We start from the raw sequence: 22,754 nt of genomic DNA, 5'->3' as shown, positions 1-22,754 counted from the left end.
AGGTTGAAGTTGGAGAAATCTCACCTGCCAACAACAATTACAGCCATAGACTGCAAACCAATTCCCAACTGAATTTTCCATTCAGTTATTTAGAAGAATACAAGTTTACATGATGTTCAAACAGCAAAGATGCACATAATCTTCTTCCAACATGACGGTTATGTTAATGTTTTTTTTTCATGGCATTATTGGGTGATTTTATTTGGTGCTAATGTTGAGGTGAAAGTCTATTTAATAAAGACTAAATGAAACTCAAGTACAATAGTTTCTCTTTTATTTAACTTTGAGGCCATGATCCTTAATTTCAGAATTATATTAAACATTAAAACTGACTACCTGAATATACTGAATGACCAGGTTATTCCATCAAGGGAGTTTTTCTTCCCTGATGGCACGGGCATATTCCAAGATGACAATGCCATGATTCATCAGGCTCAAATTGTGAAAGAGTGGTTAAGGGAGCATGAGACATCATTTTCACACATGGATTGGCCACCACAGAGTCCAGACCTTAACCCCATTGAGAATCTTTGGGATGTGCTGGAGAAGGCTTTGCACAGTGGTTCGACTCTCATCAATACAAGATCTTAAATAAAAAAATCTTAAATCTTAAATGACATCTTTGCAGAAGCTTATCGAAACAATGCCACAGTGAATGTGTGCCGTAATCAAAGCTAAAGGCGATCCAATTAAATACTAGAGTGTGTGACCTTTTTTTTTGGTGGTGATTATTTTGGCCAGGCAGTGTATTATCAGGCATTGTGAGTCATTAGAAGTTATTCATGTTGCCTTCAGGGTTGGGAAGGGAATAAATACATCAAATGTTGGTTTTATTTAGTTTAGATTTAATGCAGAGGGAGCTAATCTTGTCTGTGTGCCTCTGTTGATGAAGGTGGATCTTTCTGAGATGTGAATGTGCACTACAGAGTGGTAAAAGCTTTCTTGGTGGGCACTCTGCTCTCTGAGTCAGCCTCATTAGTATGCCACATAGGAAGTCAGGAGGGACCAGGCTGCTGAAGTACTCTAAAAGGAATTCGATGTCAGTCTTTCTGCATACTTCATACCTCTGTGTGCCACAGGATGCAGAGCTCTTAATCTCATTTTCATCAAGCACAAAGTGTACAGTGCAATGACAGCAACATTGTGAGGCTACTCTGAAAGTCTCTGAAGCCAGGGCTGTCTAATATCTATGCTATGACCACTGGTTTCTGGTTTCTGTTAAGAAAGAGAAATGACACAAGATTGTGGTTCAAGAAATATTTATTTAAGGTCAATTGCTGTTATCTTGAGCACTAAATCATAAATTGAACCTGACAGGTTGAACCTCAATACTCTAGGTAGTTTTTCATACTTACTTGTAGAGGATCACAGGGATGTTTCATTGGACTAAAGAAAGAAGATTTTTAAAATAATTTAAAACCATGTCTGTGTGCAGCTTCCCATCACAGAAGTTGAAGTAGTTTGATTCTTTTGAAGCATCTTTAGAAGCCTATAAAACTGTACAGTATTACACTGTAAGAAAAAAGGCAACGACAGCAAAAGTTGACAAAACAATCTCAATGTCCACAAAGAAGGTGTCCTTGAGCTTTCAGTCATATTACATGAGCTTCATCTCCTGTCACATAATTATAGATATTTAAATGTTCATGTATTCCTGAGAATTTAAGGACCTCTTGTCCATGTTGGCTTAAAAGTTGACTTACAGTGATTATTTCATGAACTTGGAAACAGCAGTTGACAAAATCACTGTAAGCTCCACTTAGTAGCTGTTCTGGAGCTTTCAACCAAATCACAGATAATCAGCAGCAGCACAGTTCTAGTTTTTTGGGGTTGCCCTCTTAAGGATCTCATGACTCCTTAATGTTCCTTTACACTGTGATTTTGGGTTGTCTGAGACATAGATAGGATTCTACAACTGTCATGACAGCAAATGTTTTCTCTTCTGTCGTGACGATGATGAGGTGAACAGTCGAGTACAGCATTTACATTACCAAATAATCCAACAGGAATGGGCGCTTGCGTGTATGTGATTTGCCAAGGCATCTTCTTGACAGATGATGTTGGGTTGCTTTGTGGTTCAGCTTTTTGCCGGATGACAGCTGCTTTTTTCTTTTCTTTTTTTTTTTGCTGAGCCCCCTTCCTCATAAATGGGATGGCTGCATTTTTTCAAATTTTATTCCTTTATACCTGCTGGCATTAGTCTGAATGCTGCCTAATGACATCTTTATATTCATCTGGTTCTTACCCAAAACTGGGGTCCTTTCTGGAAACTATCAATTTATATATTAGTTACTTGATTTTTTTGTTTTTAACCATGACTATTATTTATATTTCTCTGCAGGGCAAGTTTTTTTGGCAAGTGAAGATTGGATACACCATTGGCCACAGTGTCTCCCTCATCTCCCTTACCACAGCTATTGTGATCCTCTGCATCTTCAGGTATAGAGACACACACATGAAAATGTTTTTACCCTTGCAAGCAGTCAAGAATCTGCATTATTGACTTGTATAATTCCTTACTGAGTAGATAAATCTATTTCCTGTCTTCATGCAGTCAGTCATTTCGATAAAGGATAAAGTAAAGAAGAAAAAGAGACAATCACTGCTACAGGACCCCCGGCTAGGGCATTAGTATGAGCAATTTACCGTAAAGCACATTGACATTGTGTGATTATTCCTGCTGGGCGATGTGATATAGGGGACATCAACATCATCCCAGCATCACACATCAAACATTTATCAGTGCAGCTTCACACCCGAGCACAAAGAAGGCATATGTTTAAATATGGGAGGCAGAAGGAAACAGAGAAACACTTCCAGAGGAGGACATTGTCATTCAAACTCAATTATTTTTCGGGGTCAAGATCTTTTGATGGCACGCATCTGCAGCAATTTGAAGATTATACATCTCAAGTTTCAAATGTGATGGGATAAAAATATTGATATGTTTACCATAAGTCAGGGAATGATTGTGAGTGCCTCAGAGACAATAATCAAGGATGTATGAGAGCACAGCCTTAGATTGCACCATCTTCACCCTAAAGGACAATAAATATATACACTGACACTGTACATATATATGTTGATGACTGATGGATGTGGATGAACATTACAAAGAAATAATAATTTAAACAACCTTTTTGTACTCATATATACTCATATTTATTCTTTTGTACTCTTTTTTCCACTGATCACACTGTAAATTCCTCTGGTGCAAAAAAAAACCCATGAGTATAGTAGATGTGAAATTTTTACATCATCTTTCCTCTGTGTTCACTTCATCTCCTTAAATTCATAGCCACTGTAATATGATGCAACAGGTGGTTTCTTTCTCCTGTCCAATCATGCATACTCTACTCTATACCCTCTAACTCATATTCAGGGCTGTAGGGATGAATGGAAACTTCCTTTATTTCTCTCATTGCAGGAAATTGCTTTTCCTGTATAGCCTGTCACTGCCACTGCTGTGTGTGATACTGAGTTAGTCACTGATCCGACCTGTGCTAGGTGTGAAAGTGTGTCCACCTGAGAGTTTTGTTTGCTCCCATGCATCTGATGCCACAAGGCAGGTCAAGGTCAAGATTTAAAAAAAAAAGAAAAGAAAATATCATGGCGGCTAGCAGTTGGGAGCCAGAGGGAGAATTATGACAGGGGCAGTGGGTACCTGGTGAGGTTATAGGGGGGGCTATTTGTACAGATTGGTGTTGTCAAATATCCACAAGAAATTACAAGAAAGCACAAGTATGATTGTCTGTCATAATTGTGCCATCAGAGATTTTTGTTTTTGTATGGAGCCTTGAAAACAGGAAATTACACTTACTTATACTTACAATAATAAATATAATTTCATAATATATAAAATAAGATCAAATAAAATTATCCCTTATTAATCCCACAGTGGTAAAATTTGCAGTGTTACAGCAGCAAAGGGAATAGCGCAATAGCAAGAAACATCAGTTAAAAAGCAATATATGATAAATAAATAAATCAGCAAACAGACTCATCGGTTGAATTCACAGAGGAAATATTGATATTCCACATGAGTGAATTTGTCAGTTCTGATGTGTGTGGTCTGCTGGGAGCAGTCTGACAGCAGCAGTAAGGAAGGACCTGCGGTATCTCTTCCTCACACACTGCAGGTGGAGCAGCCTGTCACTGAAGGAGCTGCCCAGTGCTGTCAGACTGCAGTGGGACATGTTCTGTATCAGGGATGATAGCTTAACCATCATTCTCCTTTCTCCCATCACCTCCACTGGGTCGAGGGGGCAGGACAGAGCTGGCCTTCTTAACGAGTCTGTTAAGTCTCATCTTGTGAGCAGTCGAAATGCTGCTGCCTCAGCAGACCACGCCAGAGGAGATGGCTGGTCGCTTATCACTTTCATTTAGAATCCCTCTCTCTCAGTAAGTGCCCAACCAGTAAGCTTGTGATTTAATTCAGGTATAAAAATGCTATAATTGTCATAATTGATCCCATTTTTGTTTGTGAGGTTCTAATATCAGCTGTGAACCAAGTATTAAGAACATGTACTTAAAGCAGCTCTAAAATATATATTTTTTACAATAACAATATATTAAATGACAATGTGTAATATGAGAGGCGTCACCAGAGATTTATCAGTGACTATCGCTCCCCTCTGCTTTATGGAGCTTTATAATGCATTTTCTAGCTCATTGTCTGGCTGTCCACCTTCAACTTTACTGTTTTGATCCACTCTCATAGTGTCCTTTTCGGCCACACGCAGGCAGCTATTTCCAGTCAAAAAGCTCTAAATCCCATCGTACACTACCCGCTCAGCACCAAATGGAAAAACAGACACAGTTGGAGACTAGCTGGTGAACATAGTGGAGCATTTTGCAGCTAAAGACTCAGATATTTCCCACAGGAGTTGATAAGGTAGAAAAACAGAGCTAAAAGAGATTTAATACTGGATTTACATTCACCAAGAGGACAGAAACACGACTCCAAATGAATGATAATGTTGCTCCATAACTGCTAGATGTATGAAATGTGATGAAGTTAGTCAGAAGTCAGTGTTTGTTTCCACAGCCCCCAAGTGGTCAAAAAATCAGCTAATGCCATTCTTTTACTAAATGCTTTAATACCACATTGTTACAAAAGTGCCTCATCACAAGGCAACATTTTTACCTGAGTACAAAAGTATATCTAAATGTATTACTGATATAGTATTATAATATTTAGTTAGTTAAGTTTTTTTTTTAGTTAGTTAAGTTTATTTCGAACATGTTAAAATAGCGAAACAAAACAAAGAAAAACAACCATATATACACATACACATACATATGTATACACATATGTACACATATACATACATATACATACACATATATTTTCCTTCCATTTTCTTTTTTTTTCTTTCCTTCTATCTTCCCCTTTTTTTCTTCCTTTTTGAAACTTTTTTTTTCTTTCCTCTTTCAGGCATACAACAAACAGTTATAGTTTGTTATTTCTGATGCATAGTGCTATAAGCAGCTTTTAAAATGTTGTAGCTGATGGAGGTAGAACTAATTTAGACTACTTTATTATTTTTTTAATGTTTAATCTACAACTTATATACATAATAACTACACTTGTTGAATGTAGTAGAGTAAAGTCACCTCCAATGTGTACTGTACTATCCTGATGTATTCTCAAACAACAGCATTACAAACATGTGGTTGTATAATCAGTTTAGTGGCTACTGAGGAAAAAATGTACTGAGATGACCTGCAATATTAACCCAGCAGAGAAGCTATTTAGTGTCCACTTCTTTGATGATGATTAATGGCGCTCATGTATCCGTGAGGAGTGTGACTGCAGTGGGTGGCGAGGGAAGCAGGTTGTAGTGAGGGCCTTCAGTTGGGGGTAAAGTTTGTGGGACGGGGAGAATACCACAATTCACAAGTACCAGGGAAAACTGACAAAGTGCTTTTTTCCTTCAACAGGAAATTGTACATCTAGTAAATGCATTGATTATAAGCCAAAGTGGAAAATAATCTCTGTTGTTGTTGTGTTCTGAAAATTACAGTCTGTGTTATAAATATTTTTACATCTTCACAGTGGCAGCACAGCAACGCAGATGGAGATTAGATGTCACATTTGCCCCCAAAACACAACAACAAATCATTGCACATGTGGTATTTCATCAGTGCTTTCCTGTCTCTTTCATTTAGGCACAAAAATGCTCTAAAATGTCTGAAATTGGCTATAAATACTCCCTTTTATATCACAGTAGTGACTGAAGAAAACAACAGACAGTACATTTAATAACAGTCCTACTTTGCAAGATTTGTATAACAACAAATTACAATTGGAGGTTTAACTAGCTGCGGAAAATTGTGCTCTCCTGGCTATGAGATAAAGTTAGATGAAACTTTAATGATTCCCGTGGGGACTTTAAGTGATTGGACATGTGCTGCATAACTGCTGAATATTTCCTTGCACTGGGAACAAGCATCGCTGGCATAAACAAACGATCGTAGCTAATGGGAGCTTTGACACAACAGCAGACGTTTGTGAACTGCCTCTCTCTCTAATCATTTAATCTTCTCAAGTATGATAATGTAATCAGGAACTCAAGAACTATTTAGAAAATTGATGCTTGAGAATTTCAAGAGTTTGTCTGATTAGTCATTTTGAGATTCACCTCTCATGCTCTCTTTATTGCTGAAGTGTGTATGAAGCGCACACTGAAGCAGAGAAACCCACACAGTGACAAAAGGAACAAAGGAGCTTAATTATGAGTTAATTCAGTCTGTAATCTGCTGTCATTTTAGTCATTAACTCCAAGGACATAGGATAATTAGCCTGAAGACCCCCTTTATCGAATTTAAGTGTGTGTGTGTCTTGTCTCTTTGTCTTAATCTGTATTCTTATTTCCCTTTGTGTGTCCCAGGAAGCTCCACTGCACAAGGAACTACATCCACATGCATCTGTTTGTGTCATTTATCCTGAAGGCCATCGCTGTGTTCATCAAAGATGTGGTCCTCTACGAGGTCGGGGAGGTGGACAACTGCTCCTCAGGCTCTGTGAGTTAATTGTCCAAGACTCTGCTGTTTACCGTAGGCGTTACAGAGATGAACGGCTCTGAGTTTCAATGGAGGAGGGATGCTAGGATGTCCTTGAACCTGAAAGAAGTCAAACTCTGTAAGGAGCCCAGCAGGGGCATATGACACACTTGGTGTGCCGAGCTGGTTGGCTAATTATCCACATTAAACTACCTAATTGGAGATCTCCCAGGCTCAAATGGATGAAAAGATAGATTTCAGTAGTGCTGATGTTTGTCAGGAGACAACAAGGGAACTTAAGTGGTTCTGCAAAAAAAAAAAAGAAAAAAAACACACACCCCCACTCTCAGTGTTACAAGAACAAAATGAAATCAAGTTCTAGTTCAGTATTATTAGATTATATTATTACTAGGACATCTAGATTGTGTGCAAGGCATTCTAAAAATACACAATATCCAATTTTATTATTCCGTAAAATTAGTGGTTATTCTGTTTTATTTGACATTGTTTAAAATACTTGACATTTGAAGACAGCTGGATAATTTATTTATATATAGCCACAAAAGTAGCTGAATAATATGTATGACGAACTCTTAAGAGGTAAAGCTGACAGAATTATTAATGACCCTTTTCAACCAATGTTCAGTGAATTTGAACTTTTGCCCTCACAGAGACGTTAGCTAATAAGCTAATAAAAATATCTATAAGAAATCCTTTAACATAAAGACATAACTTAACCAACATTTCTGTAAGAATTCCTTAAATTCAGCTGTGAAAGAACCAGTATATGTACTGAATGACATATGGACAACTATATAATGACGACTATTTGAAAGAACTTCCAGCTTATTCTTCGGCTTTCTGTACTGCAATTTTTTGTTTCTTTCTGGCCAACATACTGTACACACACAACTGATCTGTATCTGTATCTGTTAATAAATGTAAATCAGCTGGTAATATTGAGCATGCTCATCAATCTGTCAGGAAATATATATATTATATATTTAGATGTTTAAATATCATTTTCATATTTTGAAACTTGGGCATGTTAAGACTTATAGATATCTGATATGTTATTCTTTTTGAAGACTTAAAAGTATATTAAGAATGTTAGCAAATATTTCTGACATAAAACAGCTCATGATGAAGTATTAAATAATGTAAGGCTTATAAGCCATTTTATGCCTGGAGTTATATCAAACCACAATGTCTGGATGTCTCTCAGTCAGCTTTCCACACCACTACCATCAGCACATACGGCTAAGCCACAGACCAGTTGCCCCTGAAGCCACAGTTCGGCCCTGGGAACATGAGATTTATGTTTCATGATGTGGGTGCCGTTGAGTCTATTTATGAGTGAGCTCTGTGGCTGGCTCCAGTGTGTTAATGTAAGCACTGGGTTGACAGGAGCCAGCTGCTGTCACAGGTCGCCTGAAAAAGACATTACTGAAACAGGTTTGGTGCTACAGTGCTCATCATGACCCTGGCATTACTTCCATTACAACTGTTGGCTCGCTTACGGAACTGTAGCTTTCTCTTTGTGTGTGTAGGTGTTATGCATGCCTGGTTCATTACCATTCTTCTACAGCTGGATGTTTGCCGTAGTGACCCATTAGATTAATTCAGGATATAATCGCTGTAGGGAAGCCTATAACAAATGCATTATTTAAGGTATCTTTGTGTTTGTCACAGTGTGTTTGCGTATGTGTTTACTCAGCGCTATCTGTCCCCTTTGTTTTTTTTTCCAGTAGCAGAATATCTCATCATTCATCCACACGCCACTGATGGCAGGCTTTCTAAAATGGAGCTCCAGCAAGCAATTTGTACCGATTTGCACGCATTAGAACTAGCAGAAAGGTTCAGACAGCCCACCTGTGTCCATTTTCCTCCCCTCACAATGCCAAGTGGGAATCAATTCATATAGGCCTGTCAGCTTCAGTGCCAGCTGCTTTAATGAGCTGTTCGAACCCTCCATGTACAGAACGGTAATCCCAGCAAAACAACACAGGAAGTTAAACTTCTCATTTAAGTGTAAACCAGTAACTAAATCCACCATGAGTTTCAGACTTGTGAAAGATGCCAATATACTTTATCAGAACTGCTTGTTGGATTACCAAATAGTTTAAGATACTACCCGCACTCTATTAAATATTAAATTAACTGAATTCAGTTTTTCCCTATCATAACCAGGGTGCTGAATGTCATGACTTTCAGGGGAGCTCACTTTTTTCTTTTTCAGGGGGGTAATTTTGGGAACATTTGCAAGTAATCTTTCTTGTTTGTTTTTTTTGACATATCTGACATATCTCTATGCTGATTACAAAACAGAAATGAGTAATGGCAGTTTGGATAAATGCAGAGTAATGTTCAGACTGAGTGAATTAGTGATGAAACCCCTCATTCATTAACTTTATCTCAACTTTTTATGTATCAACATCAATTAAAATGTTTTAACCTGAAATACAATATATAATATTGTCAATGATATAACTGAATAATAATAATAGTGTCATGGGAAGCTGGTGGTAATAGCAATTGAAAATATTTATCATTTCTTCTATCTATAGAAGTTCTTCACACTGTACCTTTTATTGTGAAACTGGTCTGATATTTGCAAAAAAGTAGGTAAAGGTGGTCACCAGCAGTAAATGCATTCTGGTCTACAGTGATTACAGGAAGTTGAAAAATAAAATAACATAGAGAACACTTTCTTATGGCCGAAGCACATATGATCAGTACAGTAAATGTGGTTCTCTAATTAATAAATTATTTGCCACTCCGGATGAAAATGTACTAAAATGACCTGGAGAATCATCCCAGTAAGTCTATGAAAAATCAGTGCACTAAACTATGAATGAGCCACTGTTTGATGTTAACTTTTTCAGTCTTCAATTATGATTAATGATGCTCGTGTATCCATGAGGTGTGTGAGTCCTCTTGCAGAGGCTCAGGCATTACACTTGAGTTCATTTTTCATGTGGCACTTTCCAACTCATTCATCATTCTTTGAGGCTGAGGTAAGAGGTGTGGCATTTTCAGCATTTTATCATAACTCGTTTGTCCTTGTTTCTGCTCTAAAGTGTCTATGAGTGCAGCTCAGTCTCTGAAAGAAAAACAAAAGTTGTTCCTGCTATTTCCTCATTCATCTCCTGCTCAGTATTTTTGTCTATTACTTTTTTGTTGTTGTTTCCTCTCTGCTCTGCTATCCACATTTCTCGATCCATAATGTGCTTCAATCTATTTCTAATCACACTCTGTCTCTGTATCTGGTACATCTACTAAAGGGCTCAACACATTCACTCTCACGGGGTCATTTTTAAATGGTATACAGTGTATTGATTTTCTTATCTCCATGCTGTCCTCCCTGTAGGTTCTCCAGGACGCTCATCCCCAAAACAGCTTGTATGCAGTGTGTGTCAGCCTGAAACATACAGAGTGAAAGTGCATTTCTGTGGATAGAGGAGGCTGTGAAAAAGCTACACGCTGCTCACATCCGCTCAGCCCACCCACACCATTATAAAAATGAACCTTTAATACACATCCTTGTGTAACAAGCGGCTTCACTGCTCGATGTTCGACAGTAGCAAACTGAATTTTGAATGAATTCACCCATCCTGATGGAAGTGTTATGCTGTCAGCCAACCAGAATAGACCTGGTGCTGTTTGTTTGTTTCTTGTACCTTCTTCACTGAAATATCTACTGTAACATCTCTGCGCTTTGCTGGCTGTGGTTTCCTCTAGTTTGAGAGAGATAGAGCTTATATGCCATCTGGGTTCAACACGGTTATAAGGACACGTTGTCTAGCTGCAGTGTATTTATAAATTTTTTTATCATGCATTGAACACAATTTGAAGGGGCTGAAATTCTGCGATTATAAGGCCCCATTACACCTGGTATTAACATGTGATCTGCATCTCGATAGATTACCTTCATAAAGGAAAATGGTTGTTGGGATCAGATCAACCAGATTAAATTTGGAGGTGGTCAGGCGCACATTGTGATTTCACAGGTGTAAATGCAATCTGTTCATCATGACAAAAAATATTAGAAAAAAATCACCCCTCAAGTTTAAAGGTCTTGTAATTCAGCCTCTTCCTGCTAGTGTAAACAAACCTGGCAAAAGCTATGAGTATTAAAAGTCTTTCGTTGCAAAAAAGGATTAGATCCATCCATGGTATTGCTTCCTGGAACGCACTGTGTTTGTTGACAAGTCTTCCAGTTCAGAAAAACTACTTTTTTCCGGCTTGGTCCAGATACACTATGTATCAAATTTGATGACGATTGCTCAAAGTTGTTTGTGAGACTTATGCCTCAAACGTTAAAGCCAAAACATAACGTTTGTTATTACAACCCCATCTTCGGTCCCATCTGAGTAGTAGCTGTTAAAGTTTCTGAGACCCAGATACATCTAAAACACAATAATAATAATAATAATAATAACAATAACAACAACAATAATAATAACAATAATAATAATAATAATGAGGTTCAGATGCTTTGCAGCCATTTCATGAAGGTAAGTGCTGAAATAGTTCATTAGAGGGGTGTACTTGATGAACTTAAAGACTGAACAGTAAAACATCAAATCAAGAGTCATGCTGCATGAAGATAAACACATACTGTACAGTAGGTCTATAAAGAGTTAGCTAATGGTATATTTACCAATAATATAGTCATAATATACTTGTACTTACACTATACTCTTTACAAATGGTGTGTCATTGGAAAGTGGTGCCTGTTAAATTGTTGGGTCTATGACTTTGTAGGTCATTGTATCACTTATTAACCAGAGCAAGACTGCCAAATGAGCCTTAAAAGACATATAATAAAGCTTCTGTATTGTGTTCAGTGGCGCTATATTCATCATTCTGCTTCACTTGAATGGTCCCCAGGAGAAATGCCCTTTATTAGAGATATTTGAGGCAGTGGGTCTGCTAAAGAGACAACTTTTGCAATACATAATGACCTTTTTATTGCACTACTTGCAGCCTGATTTAGCCCATCATTTCTCATTCACTGAGAGCTCAAAGGTGGATTTACTTTGATTAACCTGTAATCAAATGCACAGGGTAACTTTGCAGCTACCCTCAGTTTAGCTGTATGATACATCACGGTTGATGCACTCTGTCCTTTTTGTGTGCGTGTGTGTTGGTTGGCATGGCTGAAAGTCACACAAAGCAAAGTTGTTTTAATTTAAAGTTTGGAGTGTAGGCAGTCTGTACAAAATGAAAGGAAGAAAATCAATACATGCATTCTTTCACTGTCTAAATGCAGCTCTACTGCTACAAGGAATGAAATTAAATTCAGATTTTTTTTTTTTTAGTGTAATCTCTTCTGTGTTCAATATGTATCCACTAGTGCATCTAAGAAGATCAGTGATAGATTCCTGCTTTTGTGTCCTGTGTCTTTTGCCAGGTTGGCTGTAAAGCAGTGATTGTGTTCTTCCAGTACTGTATAATGGCCAGCTTCTTCTGGCTGCTGGTGGAAGGCCTCTATCTTCATGCATTGTTAGCTGTGTCTTTCTTCTCCGAGAGGAAGTACTTCTGGGCGTACATTCTGATTGGCTGGGGTGAGCAGATCTCTCATTTATACTTTCATACATGTCTGCTGTCCAGGGTTCAGCCTTGCCAGAGGCAGGGAAATGCTACCTTTGGTGTTTATGTCTTTTCTTGTCCTCCAGGAGGTCCAACAATTTTCATCACAGCTTGGAGCATCGCAAAAGCCTACTATAATGATGTGGGGTAAGAATAGACCAGAGTCCAATATAAAATATAGGTTTTTGATTTACAGCTTCTTGTACACAAATATTGTTCCATGTCTCACCAGATGCTGGGACATCATCGAGAACACTGATGTCTTCTGGTGGATCATTAAAACCCCTATTTTGGCATCAATCCTGGTAAGTTTACATGCCTTGAGCACTTTTACAGCACTCAAATTTCATCACATCAATGTTTATGGATCTTGAGCTGTTGACTCTCAAGTCAGATTTTTCCAAAGTACACCTAATTACCTTGGAGAGGGAAAAAAATCTTTGTCAGTTATCATCAGTCCACCTCAGGCTTGATCCATCAGCCTAATGTATGTGAATGTGTTTGAACTTCACTCTCTGTTTTGTATTCCTACTGTAAGTCTACACAGCTGAGAGGTTAGTCCGACCTCAAAGTTCTCATTTCACTTTGGAAAGTTGGCAGGATAATCACTGTCAATTGCTTTTCTCTTGACTGACAGGTCATTGTCTACTTGTTTTTTTTAATTCAGCCTCTTTATAGCTCTTCTTCCCCTGCCATTTACATTTTGAACACTGAATTAGCATCTACATAAAATCTGTGGACAAATACAGAGAGGTTGTGGAGAGGAATGTACATTTATACACTCGGTCTTCTCTAGCAAAACAAGTCCAACATTTGATGTGCTTTAGGTGTTGAAGGAATAGTCTTATTTTTCTGGCTGAGTGTTTGGTGAAAAGGCTAATAGGACTGTCATATCAGATTGGTATCAAGCATCTCTCCTCACTTTTGATGAGAAAGCAAAAAAGGTGCTTTTCCCAGAAATGTATGGCTTTAAAAAACAAGTTAATCTCTTCAGGGCAGCAGTCATACACAGGATATGTCACATTTCATGCTCACATTTAGATTCAACTTCTTATTTAGTAATCGGCAGTGTGTCTATGTTTGTGTCTGTGTGTGAATAAAGAGGAAATAAAAGCAAATGTACAGGTGTTTGAGTGAGAAATTAAGACAGGTGTGAAAAGGAAGGTAAAAATGAATTAACCTGTAAAATGGTAAATATTAAAGACAATACAGTATTTTGGCATCTTGGCCCTTTATATAAAGAGACTTCCTAATCATTTCTATGAAGTTGTCTAGGAAGATGATGATTTCGTACAAACAGCTTTGGTATGAAAAGAGTCTATTGAGTTTATATAAGCTATTGTTGATGTCTTGAAGCATTTCTTTGGAAGAACTAGTCCATTTAACCCCAAGTAAATGTTAACTCATAATAATTATAATATTGGAAACTTTATTATATTATTATTATCTGTTATAATTGCATACTTACATGTAGACAGAGTCTGTATATCTGTCGGTTAGTCCACGACTTTGGTCCAGGATGGTTTACCACCCTTATAGTCACTCTGTGGATGAATTGTTAACTTTAGTGAAAACCTTTAACTTTTCATCTAACACCATCATCGGGTCAAAAATATTCATTGTCCAATACCTGCAACGTTAACATTCTGATGAAAACTGAAACGCTAAACATTAGCATGTCAACGAAGTCCTTGCTAGCATATTAGCGTAATGATATTTAACTCATAGCAGCCCCTTAGACTTGCTAGAATGGCTGTAGCCTCAAGGTGGGTTTAGAGTAATTTTTGCCTTCTGTCATTCAAGCTAATCTTACACCTGTTCCATCTGTGCAGTCTGTGTTGATTCACCCCAAAGAGCAGTTGCACATACTGACTGTACAGACATTAACTGAACAGTATGAAGCACTGACCTTGTGTGTCATAGACTGCCTGTTTGTGTTCAGCTCAGCCTCTGACTGAACTCACCAGAAACTCCAGTTCTTTGTCATTTTCCTCCAGTCTCCCTCCTATCTCTGTATGTTAATGACACAGATAAAGCCCTGAGATGAACATGTATTTTTTCACTCATGCTGACGCACTGTCACCCAAACAGTAAAAAAGTATGTGATTGTGCCATCTCTCAAGTTTACTTCATGGTCTGTCTGGATGCACAATAAGTCTCCTTCCAAGTTTCAAGTCCAAGAACCTGTCCATGAATTCGTAGTTACATATTCAGTCAAGTCAATTTTATATGTATGGCCCAACATCACAAATCACAAACTCGGGGGGCTGTACATCAATAAAATATCCTCTGTCCTTACACCCTTGACTAAAATAAGGAAAAACACCTTTAATAGGGAAAAGAACATGGAAGAAACTCATGCAGCCCTTTCCCAGGACAGTTAGAGATGCAATAGATGTTGTGTGACCAGAACACAGATTACAAAACTACAGCATGCAAAACAGGATAACCAAATTATGATGGATTTATAATGTAGATGAAGAATGATCCCTAGAAAGTTATTTTCTAGTCAAATCTTGTAGCATTTTAACAGCCTGATATTCAGTGTTGCACCACCAGAATCATAAAAAAGACTGTATTATGTGCAGACATGTAGATAACCGTATCCTTTTTTTTTTTTTTTAATGGTGTCTGCTGATGTCTTGTTTTTCATTACTTGTTGACAGAGCAGGTTCAGTTGTGTTATTTCACATTAGGATCAGAATAAGCAGGCTGGCTGTCAGGTCACTCCATCTCTTTCTCTCTGCAGCAGCTGAGTGATGTTAGGAAGTCTTGATGTGTGTGATGTGATTGCGGGTTCAGAGGCCCAACACAAATTAACAATTTAGAAATGCTCATTTCCCCCACAGGGCAGCACCACAATCCAATAGGAGCAAGTTACAATTCACCCTCAATCTCCGGTTATGAGATGCATATCTCAAACATTCCTCCACAACATAAAACATTGAATAAATGCTGAAATGAAGTAACTGTCTAGCTGCAATGCCCTTCTTTAAAATAAGCTTTATATTATATAAGGATTTCATATTTCTGAAGAATATTTCACTATTCACCAGCTCTAAATCTCATCTACATTGTAAAATACTCAAATGACACTTGAATATCCTCCACAGATGAACTTTATCCTCTTTATCTGCATCATTCGAATACTCCGTCAAAAGATTAACTGCCCAGATATTGGAAGAAATGAGTCCAACCAGTATTCGTGAGTATCATTTCATTTCTTTTTCATTTTTCATGCTGAATTTTTTGAATGAAATGCTATTAATCCCTGTGAGGCTTGATAAATATCTACACCACTTTCACAGTTTCTGCCTTGGACTGAATTTTAGTCAATTTTCTGTTAAAGTTAACCACATAAAGCAGAATAAACAAAGACTATCTGGAATAAGCTCAAAAAGCTGTGAGTAAGGAATGGATATTTCTGCTGTAGGTGAAACCGCTCTCTAAATTTCACTCTTTCCCTTTTAACTTTTTTAATGCTCAGAGCAATGCAAGGATGACCAATCCTTTTGAGGAAAGAAAACCATTGCCTTAAGTGATGCTCAGTACACTGTGGGCTTCCCCTGGCAGCTTCTTTACACAGAAATATAGCGCTCTTTGTGTTTAAGTGATTTTTTCCTGTGATGGAGAGCATCTCATAAGCAAGCCATAATGCATGAGCAATTTCCCACTGACACTTTAAGGGTGTTTCTTTTTCCCCATTCATGGTCTTCTGAGCTGAAATGTAAAATGGAAAGTACTGTGGAGTTGCATTCCATTATTGGCATACAGTATTTGGAGACAGATTGAAATTGGTTTCGCCAAAGGGAGAAATTTGATTCTGTTTTTGCTTTGTCGTTGCAGGAGGCTGGCGAAATCCACGCTGCTTTTGATTCCTCTTTTTGGCATCAATTTTATCGTGTTTGCATTCATCCCAGAGCAAGTGAAGACTGAGCTGCGGCTAGTTTTTGATTTGATTCTGGGGTCATTTCAGGTACAAAATCAACTTTTTGGGGGGAGCAAGTGATGATAAAAAGAAACATCTTACATTTTAAAAAGTTTACTTTGAACTCTTGTTTCAGAATTTGCATTTTGTATCTTATGTGTATTAATGTTCACATTTTAGCTGAAACATTTTGTTTTTCCTTGAAATCTTTTAAAAGTTTATTCAAGGTCCAACGTTATTATTTGGCCCTCTGCAGTCCGCCCTGACCTTTTCTATTGAAGAAACCCTGGCAGAAATCTGTGGCACGTTACCCAGTGCTACAGATTTCTGCTGGCTGATTCAGTCACAATGTTACCGTTTTAAACCCCTGGTGTTATTTCAGTTCATCACATAATGAGGAATGATGGAGAATGCAGCCAGACAGCACAGCTGCATTACAGACAGCAGGGAAACCAAGGAAACCTTTCCAGCACATTCTTCTCATCCCTCCTCTCATTATTGCTAGAAACAAGCCATTATACCGCAACATTGTGTTGTCTTTTTTCAGCATGTGTAATCCATTTATACTGTATGTCCCATGAATGCTTAAATTAAGAAACTGAAAAGACAAGATAAGACAAATGTTACTGGACATTTAACCATGACACAAACTATTATTGCCTTCTTATCTGTGTTTTTCTTTCCTTTTAGGGCTTTGTGGTCGCAGTCCTTTACTGCTTTCTTAATGGTGAGGTAGGTACACCCTTGCAGTGATGTAAACAGTTTGTATAAACAGTTTAAGCCTCAAGATTTCCACACAGAGATGAGCCACATGGCTGTGGTAATTCTCAGGAAATGCAGTTTATCAATAATTTTTCTGTGACTCCCTCAATGTACCATTTACATTAACACGGCTGTGAATGGTGGATGGAGCTGCGAATGTGAGTCACTGGATGCTCCAGCCATCTCTCCTCCCTCGGACCTCCTCTTAGCATATTTCTGCACGCTGCCTGCAGGGTGGGAGGACTGTAAAAAGCACAGCCTTTCTGGCAGGAAGCCATTCAGTGATGTCTGCAGAGGCTCTCTGTGGGCAGATTAGTTATGTTCCCAGTCCTGGGCCAGATTGAATCACAGAGATGGTGGCTTGACACTATGCAGGCTGAATTTTAATCTGGTGCAATTTTCAGGTGTCCTTGTGCCTTGGCAGTGTAGTATTATTTAGTGTTTAAATTACTGGTGCTTTGAGAGTCATATAAAGTTCTGGAAACATGCCCGTTATTTGTTACTTCTATCTATTATAATAAAGACACAAGAAAACACATGAAATGTTATACTGAAAAGGGCAGAAATAACAGTAATTTAAATTTACAGTTTGAGTTTGATTTATTCGCATCGTATAAAAACAATCTGCCACATGCCTTCAGTCGATACATCATGTTTGTGCTCAGCTACAGTGTCTTTTTAAGCATTGACTGGACCTTTTTCCTATTTTTACAACAAATGGACGTTTATTTGTTATAAAACACACCAATTTATCACGTCATAATGAGAAATATTTCAATGAGGTATCTTAATATTGCATGCTAACAGAAAGGTTTTGTGATACAAAAAAATAAAATGATGTGTTAAACAAGAAGTGGTATGATAATATGAAATAAGTGTAGTTATTACATGAAAATGATCTCATTAAAACAAGAAGCTTTTCACTTTATTACTAGTAATTGAGCAAACGCAGCCGTACACTGCTGTAATTTGCTCATTAAGCAAAAAATCTGAAAAATAAGCTGGTCTCAGCTTCTCAAATGTGATGATTTATTACTTTTCTTTGTTGAACATGATCATAAACTGTATATCTTTGGGTTATGTATGACAAAGACAGACATATGAAGTTGTAGCTTTGGACTGTGGGGAACATTTCAATAATTTTTTGCAACAATTAAAGTTAATTATCGGTAACTTAACTGGTCGACAACGCAAAATGGGATGATGTCTCAGGTAGACTTCAAATTTAAGGGGTCACAGGCCAAAACAGTTGGAAACCACTGGGTTAGAGGCTAAAGACTTTTTTTAAGCTTTAGGAAGTTCTGGTTTTAACCAAAAGTGAAAAAGAGCTCCATGAGTAAAGACACCTGTTTCTTATTGCAAATGTACCTCTGCTAATGAGATGTTTGGGAAGATGAATATTAAATGACAGTGTGGCTGAGTAAGAGTGAAACTATTATTTTAAAAGTTTTCCTTCTTCCTTTTCACATTTCAGTGAACTTTCACAGTTTTTCAAAAGTTTTAAAATTAGTGCTTTGCAACTTTGAAAAGCTCCACCTTGGTCCAACATAATAAAGTTACTCACCACAGCAAAACCTGCCTGTCTTGGGAAAAAAGTGAGGCAATGCTAATGCTCACTGCACTTTCATCCTGCAGAAAGTCCTTTCACAGTTTAGTTTGCTTCCCTCCCTCTGACTTAGTCTGAATGAAAAGTAATCTTTGTGCTGCAGCTTATTTTTAATATTCCTCAATCTGTTTTTCTTTGGATGCTTTTAATGTTCCTGCTTTATCTGTTCAGCTTTGGTTGCTGTTAGTGTCCATACCAAGCACCCAGGTTTCCCTCTGTTTAATGTAAGAATGCATCAGTTGTTATGCACTGGGGAGTTTTTCCATGAAAACAGACACATTCACAGGTGCTTAGAACAAACCGTTCAGGAACTGGGTATAAGCTGTATCATTACTGTCTTATGTAGGTCAGCGCAAGAGGGTAGCAAAAGGGAAATGTATTTATATAAATAATATATGAGGTTATTGTTGAACTTCTCGCTGTTCTAATCCACTGCAGGTCCAAGGAGAGATCAAGAGGAAGTGGCGGAGGTGGCACCTGCAGAGATACATGGGCTCCGACACCAAATACCAACACCCGTCTATTGGCAGCAGCAACAACTTCAGCACGCAGATCACCATGCTGACACGATGCAGCCCCAAACAACACCGGGGTTCATCTTCATGTCACGATGATTTGTCTAGCATATGATCCACGCAAAACAATGATACAGTCATACATCAAGAATACTCTAATGCCAAACATCAGGCAAAAAAGACGCAGCATATGTAAGCTCTAAGAATCAGACCTTAGCACATGATAGTATGTAATGCACTCCTGGTGAATGTGATGCTTGAGTTTGAAGGGCAGCCATGAAAAGACAGGAATCAAATTACGTTCTAAGCAGCTTTTAATCTCAACATGTCTTTAAAAACAAACTTTAGTGGCAAAGATACAAATGCATTTCTTCACAAGCACAGCTTTTGCCCGTTCCCTTTTTTTAAATTTCATGTTTCAAATGTGAGTCATGTCATTATGGACTTATTATCATTTAGTCAATCATTATTACGTTCTCTTTGTGCTCAGACACTGGGCATCGTGAAATGTCACATATTATTGGGGTTAGATGAGTGATCCAAATGTGAACTGCACCAGCACATACGCAATCTGGTGGAATTATGATCTGATTAAAAATCACTTAGTGGATTCCTGCAGCTGCAAAACTTAAATAAGCAAAACTGGTGTAAAGATAGCCATTAGAAAAAAAAGGAACTGACCAGAAATCTCATAACTTATATATTCACAGCGACATCACAGCACTAAAATACATTATGGGAGTTTGTTTGAGCGCTGAAGTTGAGTGGAGATGGAAGATGTGTTTTAAAAGCATATTTTAGGTGACCAAATGAGGCTTCAGACCGGGTGACCAGTGTAATGCTGATTCACAATGATGGGTTTGGAGTACAAATGCCCTTCTCTGCACTATCATTGTCACAACTTGAGACTGATTGCCCTTTGCCTCTGTGTGATTTTGCGCCTGTGAAAGGGTTGAAGTGTTTCTTTTTCATTTGGGGCAGTTTTGTTCTGATCATTGATGAGTTCCTGGTTTCAGTGTTTTGAAGTGATGCTTTAAGTCTAATCTTTCACTGGCTGTCGGGCTGCATGGTAACTGTGGAGAGGAAATGCCTTTAAGCAATTCAGTCCTTGAATGTTTACATATAGTTGGGATGAGTCATTTAACTTTGTACAGACAAGTATACAGTGTGAAGTCTAATGATTGTTGTGCCATACTGACTGCGCTGAGGTTACAGTACCAGTAATTTGTCACTGTGAGTGTTGTTTGTTCACACTTTGGATTCAAAAGCTAAACTTCTGTTGTACAAGCTTGTTTATGTAGCGCTCTGTGCTTCAGTGTTAAGCATAACAGCTAAATAGAAAGCATTGCTTAACTTTTAAACAGTCTTTAGATTCATAATACAGGGGAGTAATGCATGCACAGATAAACTCCCACACAGGCGGACGCTCTTTTTGAACCTTTAAATCAGCCATTGTGAAAAATAATTCCTGAACCTTCCATTGACTTGTCACATTTCTTCAACAGAGGAGTTTGAATCTGATGAGTCAGGAGAGACTGTATGTGGCCAGTATGTAAAGCAAAGCAAGGTGACAAGAATGACTGGCCCTGTCACAACAATGTCATCATTGTGCTTTTTTGCTTACAAGATCAGACTTGAATGTCACTTACATGTTCCTGCAAGAAAGAACATCTAGAAAGTCCTTTACCAGCAAAATATCCCTCATCTCCATCCACACTGCAAATTTATAGAGTCAGACCTCTTAAGAACACCGTGCAAAAGAAAAAAGAAAAAAAAGCACTAATGTTAATGTTAGAAATGACATTAGGAAGACTTTCATATTGTTAACAAAAATCTTAAAGGTATAGTTCAACATTTTTGGAAATACATTCACTCGAGTTCTTGCAGGAACTACAAGTACACCTACAGTACACCACTCTTAAACTGGACTGGAAAAAAGGTGCAACAATTGGTCTGCATTTGTCCTCAAGTAAGAAAACCAGCATACCAGTGCGTTCAACTGCGTTAAGCCTGAAGGCGAAGATGTGGCACATGAAAATGTTTCGACGTGAGCGAAGAAATGTGTGTGTTTCTGGGAGCTGAACTGAACACAATTACAAATCCACATAACCACAGACATAGTTGCAACAGACTAGCTAACGTTTGTTAGTTATCGGTCCAACGGTCAGACTATGGTAAATATGACTTCACATTCTATCTGAAGACACCATGCCATGTTGTTACTGTGATGTCAGCAAGGAAGTGCCACTGCGCATGTTACCGCAACTTCATGGTTTTTGTATGGACGTGAGCTTTAATGCTATGCTAATCAGCAACTAGGTGTGTAGTTTCATATTAACTTTACAAAAATGACAGAAGTATCAATTTTCTCATCAAACTCTAAGCAAGAAAGTATAATGAAAAAGTATATTTCCCAAAATGTTTAAAAATTGCTTTTAAGACACACTATCCCACATTTGTTCGGTGTCTGTCTCTTGTTGTCAGTACTGTAACTGTGTGAATCTGCCAACGTACCTCTCATGATGGTGAATGTAAATAGATTTATACAGGGTGCGATTTGTTAAAAAATCAGAGGGGCAGAGAAGTTTTTGAAACATTTATTTTCATGAAAATAAATCAGAACCACAGTGGGTCTACAGCATTTAAACAAGTATGAAGCCTATCAGGCTATTTCATGCAGCTGTTACAGTTACATTTATAAAATAACTTTGAACTTTAATAAAACAGTTATAAACTTGAACTTGATCACTACATTTGCAGGAGTGTTTAGGAAGGAATAGCGCAATATTTTCACTCATGCTTAACAACAGGAGGTGATTAATGTACAGCAAAACAAAAGGCTAATTTAACAAGCCAGAATCAAATCCCCCAGTGCTCCTTTCTATGGATAGCACCAGCCAGATGTGCCAATACACTTAGGGCCTGATTTACTAAGATCCCAAATAGTGGGTACTAAATTGCGTGCACAGTGCAACAGATTGCGCGTTTCGTTTGCGTGTGTTTTGCAGGTGACCTACTAAGAATAACTGCGTAAATGAAAACAGGTGCAACAGGGTGGAGACAGCAGTATTTAAATGAGGGTTTTGTGTGTCTGAATGGAGAGTTTGGACGAGTAGAAATCTGCAAGCGCAAAATGAAATGTGATCAGATTCTAGTGGAAAAGATTAACAAATATATTGAGTTATAACAAAAACAAATATTACCAGAAAAAACGACATATGTGAGATTATTTGTGACGAAGTCAATGCTGTTAGTAAAACCAAAAATATTCCGCTCCAAAATTATAACAGGTGGAAAAACTCTGTCCTGTGCGTATTCTGTCATTGTGCCTCCGTCTCCTCCT

General features: G+C 37.9%; 1 protein-coding gene across 1 annotated transcript in view; it reads left to right on the top strand.

Annotated features, from left to right (window-relative positions):
• Positions 1 to 19,526, top strand: part of vipr1b (vasoactive intestinal peptide receptor 1b) — a 46,889-nt gene extending 27,363 nt beyond the window's left edge. Inside the window, exons 5-13 of the mRNA XM_053342218.1 lie at positions 2,342 to 2,439; positions 6,894 to 7,026; positions 12,422 to 12,575; positions 12,687 to 12,747; positions 12,833 to 12,905; positions 15,714 to 15,805; positions 16,447 to 16,576; positions 17,219 to 17,260; positions 19,335 to 19,526. Coding sequence (XP_053198193.1) covers positions 2,342 to 2,439; positions 6,894 to 7,026; positions 12,422 to 12,575; positions 12,687 to 12,747; positions 12,833 to 12,905; positions 15,714 to 15,805; positions 16,447 to 16,576; positions 17,219 to 17,260; positions 19,335 to 19,526 — 975 coding nt within the window. The remainder of the gene's footprint in view (positions 1 to 2,341; positions 2,440 to 6,893; positions 7,027 to 12,421; positions 12,576 to 12,686; positions 12,748 to 12,832; positions 12,906 to 15,713; positions 15,806 to 16,446; positions 16,577 to 17,218; positions 17,261 to 19,334) is intronic.
• The last annotated feature ends 3,228 nt before the right edge of the window (positions 19,527 to 22,754 follow it).

Source organism: Scomber japonicus, chromosome 21, assembly GCF_027409825.1.
Source record: "Scomber japonicus isolate fScoJap1 chromosome 21, fScoJap1.pri, whole genome shotgun sequence".
Classification (NCBI taxonomy): Eukaryota; Metazoa; Chordata; class Actinopteri; order Scombriformes; family Scombridae; genus Scomber; species Scomber japonicus.
Note: the sequence above shows the minus strand (reverse complement) of the source record. Positions and strands in the feature narration are given on the sequence as shown.